The following is a 6,851-nucleotide window of genomic DNA, read 5'->3' as shown; positions in this document are numbered from 1 at the left end:
TCCCTCTGCTTCACGTCTTTTCCCCAGTAAGCCCCCTGCTTCTATCTCCGATTTTGTACCAGCTCTCTGAAGAGGCAGGTTATCCAAAGACCTATTTTCAAGTATGGGGAATTTTACAGAGCTGCGAATTTTTCTAAGGTGCTCATAACGGGCTTTAAGATGTTTTCTATCTTCAGAGGAAATGAAGACCTGGGAAAACTCACAGTATGCTCTGTTTTAAAAAGGCAAATAATCCTCCAAGGTCTTGCTGAAGAACATACATCCACGTCAGAACATTTTCTGCGTTCTGACAATGTCTTACCTACTTATTTTTTCATCCAAACCATTAACTCGAATTCTGAGATACTGTATCAGAAGAAAACAAGCAGAGTCAAAGCCGCAGAAGAGCCAGAACAAAACTCGACCGAAACCTGCCTATTTTCCACCCGTGCTAGTAAAGCTTCCCGACATCACAGCTCTGCCCAAGATGCCTGTTACAAGAGCATACTGAGCACCCACGTACTTACAGGGCGATTTGCCTTGTGGCTCTGGCAGGACCACAGTCATTTTCAGCTATAGCCCTAAATGCCTCCTATGGACGGGCAACGCCCCTGGTTACCGTGAGGCACACCAACAGCTCGAGCCCCTCTGCACCGCACACGTTAGGGCAGGGGCACAACCAGGTTGCAAAACGAAGAAGTATCCTGTTATATTTTGCTATACAGAAAAAAGATTTGTCATGGTGAGCTTTTAAACTTTTTTAAAGCTTTTTTTATTCTTACAAACCCGTTTTCATTGGTACTTTTTGCTTAATTTCAGGCCTTGGGACATCAGTAGTAGTCAGCCTCTAGGCTTTGCAATGCAAGAGTGAAGACTACAGAAATCATTGCAAGTGTCCAGCGCTGTGAAGTCCGACAGTGTGCTCAATAAACCCCTTTCCCAACAACATACAAATACTGAAAAAGATGTAGCAAAATAAGCCGAATAAATTATAAATACTTGAGAAACGTGGTGCAAAATGTAACATAAGGAGAGCTGAACTAAGGCACTTGTTTTCATTCATTACTGAGGACACCCTCTCTGTATCGCAGTCACTCCTCAGTGAGAAGGTCATCCAAATCAGTCACTGCTCCCCAAATCTGAAAATACAGAACTGTGTGTGAGACGGACACCATCTTTTACTTTACAGTGCATTACTCAAAGGTGTTACCAAAGCTCTCCTGATAAAGCCAGCATCAGCAAATATTTTAACTCCTCGTTTGTCCCGGTTTTGGACTCTTCAATTGTGTGAAAAGAAGTCACCGGTCTATTTTAAGCAAAAACATTTTTGCAGAAGTCCCTGCTGGCTGCTATTAGCCAGACGGGATCTTACACACAGGCCTAGGGAAGGCGGGGAGCGGTATCAAAGTGTGCTGAATGACAAAAACCAGAGCAGCCCAGTCCAGCCCCAGATCCAGCCCCAAAACGACTGCCTGTTGCTCAGAGCAGTCGCAGGCACGGCAAAGGTGGGACGGGCACACAAGCCTGTCGCGAATTTGACGGGGGATCACAACAGTGAATCGTATTGTTATGGAGTCCACTGAACTAAAAAAAAAAAAATATCCAAAAAAAGACAAAGCACACCACTGCTGTCGTGGTGCTATGTCTTTGAAATGGATGTGGGAATGGGAAAACGGGGATGCTAAGTTAAATCTGCAGAGAACACGCCGTTAAGTTTTCACACAAGTGCTCCGTGCATCTCTGACTAATGGGGTAAGTGAAGGCAAGCCCACATCAAGACCTCAAAAATTCACTTCAAGGGGGAAAAGCAAAGCCCACACTACTCGGTCCCCTCGTTCTCTCCAAAAAAAAGGGAAACGGTTCCACGAGCCACAGCAACGCGACCCTAGGCACATCCATGTTTCGCTGGCAAAACCGAAGCGCCCGCTTACAAACCGCCAGGTTTCGGTAGTCTCCGGGACGGGTGCCTCGGCGCGCCGGCCGTCGCCCTCCCGAGACGGGCCTCAGGGTGCGGGGCTGCGGCCGCCTCCCCCTGCCCGGCCGGGTCCCCGCGGCTCCCCTCGCCCGGCCGGCATCAGTAGCAGGGGGCGGCGGGGGGCGGCGGGCTGCCGGCGGCGGAGGGCGGCGCGGGGCCGCCCCCGGGGCAGCCGCAGCACCGCAGCGTGTAGTTGCGGCCGCCGTTGTTGTCCCAGTACTCGCCCTGCGGGCTGCGGTAGCGGACGGCGAAGTGGAGGGCCGAGCCCTCCCGCAGGCTCGGCGGGACGCAGAGGGTGAAGCTGTAGCGCTCGGCCGGCGGGTCGCCGGCGGCCGCCGGGGGCAGGGGGACGGCCGGGACGTCCACGAAGGAGAGCCACTCGTTGAAGGTGTAGCGCACCGTCACCTCCTTGGGGCCGGGGCAGCCCAGCACTTGCACCGTGCCCCGCACGTCGGTGGGCGCCGGGGGCCGCCCCAGCCGCTCCAGGCAGACGCGCTGCCGCCGCAGCCGCTCGGCGCTGGGCTCCCCGCCGTCGGGGAAGTCGGGCACCAGGCGCAGGGCGGGCGGCGGGGGGTCCCCGCCGGGCGGCGGCCGGTCCCGCTCCTCGCCGGGCGGGCTCTGCAGGCGGGACAGCGCGGCGGGCGGCACTCGCGGCTCCTCGGCGTCGCTGAAGTGCTTGACGCTGGCAAGGCTCAGCCCCAGCGAGTCGGCGAACTGCACCCGCTTCTTGCACTTGCTGCAACAGTCTTCGCCCGCCGCCGCTTCCTCCCCCTCCCCCTCCTCCTCTTCCTCCTCCTCCTCCCGCCGCTCGCCGGGGCCGGGGGACGGCGGCCGCCCGCAGCGGCGCAGCTCCAGCAGCAGCAGCCGCTCCCCCGCCGCCTCCCGCTTGGCGTCGCGGGGCACCGTCGGGGCCGCGCCGCGGAGCCGCCGCTCCTCCGCCGCCAGCTCCTGCCGCGGCCGCGCGGGGCTCGCCATGGCGGGGCGCCCCGCTGGGCCCCTCCCGGCCGCCCCTGTGGCGGCAGGCGGACGGGCCGGCACCGCTTTATCCGGCGCCCCCGCCGCAGGCCCCGGGCGGGGGGCGCGCCCCCCCCCCCCCCCCCTCCCGCCAGGCCCGGAGCCTCCCCGCGGGCGGGACCTCCCGGGACGGGCAAGACGGAAACGGCGGCGGCCGCGACGGGCGGCCGCGCACGTCCTCCCGCTCGCAGCCCGCCGCCGGGGGCCGCCGTTACCACGGCGCGGGGAGAGCGCTGCGAGCAACGCCGCCAGGCGTTTGATGGGCTTTGGGGCAGAGAGGGGCAGGAACGACAGGCGCACCCGCGGAGCCAGCGGCGCCTGCGGGTGTCCGTCCCCCCCGTCCGTCCCCCCCCACGCTACCGCCGCGGCTCCGCGCCCGCTCTGCCCCCCAAAGTCAGGCCGGGGGGAAACGCGGGGTCATGGGCTGCTGGAGCGGGCTTCATGATTATTATAATTATTATCATCTTCGTCGCCATCATTACTTAGGCTTCCACCCATCGGAGGCACCCCGAAGAAAAAGCCCGGAGGGTCAGGACTAAGCACGGCGTCGCCCCGCACCGCGCTGGCATCGCGGAGGAGCTACCGCCGTGCCCCTGGGGCGAGGGCGGGGAGGCGGCGGGCAGCCGAGCGGCCCCTCGGGACCGGGGCTGAGCCGCCGCTCTCCCCGCCTGCCCGGGCGTGAGTAGCGCCGGGGCCTGCCCGTGTGCCGCGCTCGCCATCGGATGTCCATCTTCTGCAGCTGGGAGTTCGTGAGACCCCCCAGCTTTTATGTTTAAATTGGTTTCCACCCATCCTAACCGCAGAGAAAAGCTCCGAGACCTGAACTCGAGGGCAAAACCCGAAAGGCAAAGGGACCACCGCAGGCATTCACTTTTTAAAGTGTAATATCTTTTGTAAGCAAATCTCTTTAACCATTTTTTACCCGCACTTGGCACCAGCAGCACTCTGTTCTGGAAAAGAAAAAGTCCAAAGCCTCCGGAGGCGCACACACGCGCGCATGCACCCTCTTTGAAGGTCAGACTGTCTTCAAAGTTTCCACTGAACAACAAAAAAATCAAGGAGGAAAAACAAAATACAGGCTTTACCTTTTAAACAAATAAAGAGAATTGGAATCCTCCTCAGCTTTATTTTCTGAGCATGATGTACAGTAAACAGCATCCTCCTAACAAGATACTTTTATTAGTATGGTGAGATCCATATCTGAGAATTTTCCAAATTTAATTCTATACTTTGTGCATGCCACTGCTATTGTCTGGGGGTGACTTGCACGGATGATTGCAAAAATACTACCTTATTAAACTTCCCTCCATTCTTTTTCTCATGGAAGAGACTGAAAAGCACATGCAGATAACACGGTACTTTCTGAAGGAATACACTCCCACGATGGATTTATCAGAGGGGTTTTTTTTGTTTCTTTGGCATAGTTTGTTTTATTTTTAGCGTCAGTCTGGTTGCCAAAAAGCAGCCTCCCAACGTGAGTGAATACAGTGCGGTTCAACTGAGTGTGCAGTCTGGGTCTCGCAGAGGAATGAATGTCAAAGCAGCAGAAACGCCACTCAACAGTTTCCTTAGCAGGCGCTGCTGTGAGGATGTTCTTACTGCACCTTGACCGAAGAGTTGAACAGCGAACAGTTACTTAGAAGTGCCAAATAATCTGACTCCTCCAGCTTCTGGCCGTGCACTCGACATTTGTTAGTAGTTTGGTTTACAGCATTGTAAGGAGAGGAACGAAGGGCAAACGTTCTCGCTGGCACCAGCTGTGCTAATGGAAAACATGACGAATACCAGTTTGCCGTCAGCTGCTCGTCACCACCACTCTGCTGCAAGCTGCCACGTTGGCCAGGCTGCCGGCTGAGCTCCTCATAGGAACGCTCCTTTGCCTACTCCGGTCCAAGTGAGCTGGTGTGCCACCGTTTAAGCTCTTTGAGCTAAGCAGCCTCAACTTAATGGTACTAAACCACAGAGCACGCTCCCGAGTTACTCAGTGGAGGTCTGCGATGCAGCGCAGGAAGGAGGGGAACGATGGTCGTCTTCCCACACGCGACTGTTGGCAGGGAAGGCACCAGTTTCACCTGCTTTCACCATGGCTCCCGACCTGCCGGTGGCTGTAACAGAGCAGTGGACGACAACGTTGGGCCGCTCTCCTGTTAGCATTCATTTTGATGAAAACAGGTTGCAATGCAGGCGCTTTCTTACCTGCGCCTGGAAATGAGACCTCATGACCCACCTATCCGAGGCTTGTGGCACCCCAGATTACCAAGTTGGAAAGAAGAAAAATGAATAGGTGATGTGCAGGTAACGGCGCTTAGTACTTAGAATACTGTCAAGATTCCTTAGGTAGAATAAAACACTACTACTTTGCTTTCTCAACATAATACCTATTTTGTGGCGAGGAAAACAGAAATTAAGAAACCAGCCCTTACTTCCTCATGTGGTGTTTATTCCACTAACGCATGCTTCCTCAGCTTGCCAAATCATTAACAAATGTTTTAGGCAGCAAAGGGAAAAGATGTGCCATTTGCTGATAAGGCAAAACCATTTGGACTACTAGAAATTACAGAGGAATGTGAAAGGTGCAAGCAAAATAAGGGACAGCAAGAAGAGAAACTTACTGTAAATATTGATAAAAGTTAAGTAATATTGTACCAATTAATATAAATTTCTTACATATTCCGTAACTCTGGGAGACAGGCCTGCGAAAAGGACTACTCTTCACAGAAATTAAGCAAAAGCAGTTAAGGCAACAGGACTCCGTATTGCATGAAAAGAATTAAAACCAGGCAATTAACGGCATATAAAGGGAAGTCGGATTTTTAGGGGTAATCAATTGCTACCATTCTGAAAGGGAGTAATTTAAAATCAGATAAACCTTTACAACAGATGTTCAACTGATGTGACAAACTATGCCAGTGGACATTAGTTAAGGAGGCATTTAGTGTTGTCTCTCAAGTATTTCAAAACCGATTCTCTTAAAAGAACGGGGCAGCCAGGGTCTCAGGCTTCTAAGTACTATTTACCTCATTCATTATTAAAGAAAATGCTGAGATAAAAGCGGGGGGATTTCCTAGTAAAAGACAAGACAGCAGATTCGCAGTCAGAGGAGGCTTTTTGCATTCCCTGAGCTTGGACCAGTTATGTTTAAGGCCATAAAGTACATACGGGATCAACGCAGCACCTTCTTCTTTAATCTCCCCCCTCCTCGTTTCCCAGCTACCCCCCTAATCCCCACATTGCATTCAACACACACATCTTGCAGGAGCATCTGCATCCTAAAATGGCTACTGAATGACATAAAAGAAATACGAATGCGCAGATCACCGGTAAGCGATCCATGGTATTGCCTTCTCACTTCTGACTATGATTGCATGGTTATGTATTCCTCAGGACTTGTTAGATCAGAGATTTTGGGTTGCTGCTTTGGTTTGGAGCTCTATTTGATGTGCAATTTAATAAATCGGTCAGGCTGCTTGGATCAATAGTAGTCATCATTTGGACACAAAATGAACACAAAAATACTTGTTTGCAGACACCCAGAGGCAAGTAACTGGGGGATTCTGTTGATTCCACTCAACCACACAATTTAATCCAGAAGCCCATTCAAACACTGCTTGTCATTTCTTTTTCTGCACTTTTAATAGTAGCTTCAACCTTCAAATCCAAAACCAGCAGATTTCCCAGTTAGTCCCAGAGAAAAGTATTCTACTTATGGATGTATCTAGTTCAAATATGCCAAATCTCTCAAATTCCCCACTCAAGTCTTTCCAAGAAAATCTCCAGTGACAATAGCTTATCAGAAAACGTCAATGACTAATAACTACTAAGCAATATTACACAATTTACAGGGATTTAGAAATATGCAGGGATTATCTCAAGTTCTAGCAGC

At 52.8% G+C, this 6,851-nt stretch overlaps 1 protein-coding gene across 1 annotated transcript; it reads right to left on the bottom strand.

Moving 5' to 3' along the window:
* Nucleotides 1-2,053: 2,053 nt before the first annotated feature.
* On the bottom strand, nt 2,054-2,929 carry PPP1R3G (protein phosphatase 1 regulatory subunit 3G). The gene has a single exon (XM_076332260.1). It carries the CDS (start codon nt 2,927-2,929, stop codon nt 2,054-2,056), a length of 876 nt encoding a protein of 291 aa, XP_076188375.1.
* Between the last annotated feature and the right edge of the window lie 3,922 nt (nt 2,930-6,851).

The sequence above is a fragment of the Aptenodytes patagonicus genome, chromosome 2, assembly GCF_965638725.1.
Source record: "Aptenodytes patagonicus chromosome 2, bAptPat1.pri.cur, whole genome shotgun sequence".
NCBI classification, from domain to species: Eukaryota; Metazoa; Chordata; class Aves; order Sphenisciformes; family Spheniscidae; genus Aptenodytes; species Aptenodytes patagonicus.
This window is presented reverse-complemented; position numbering and strand designations above follow the sequence as displayed.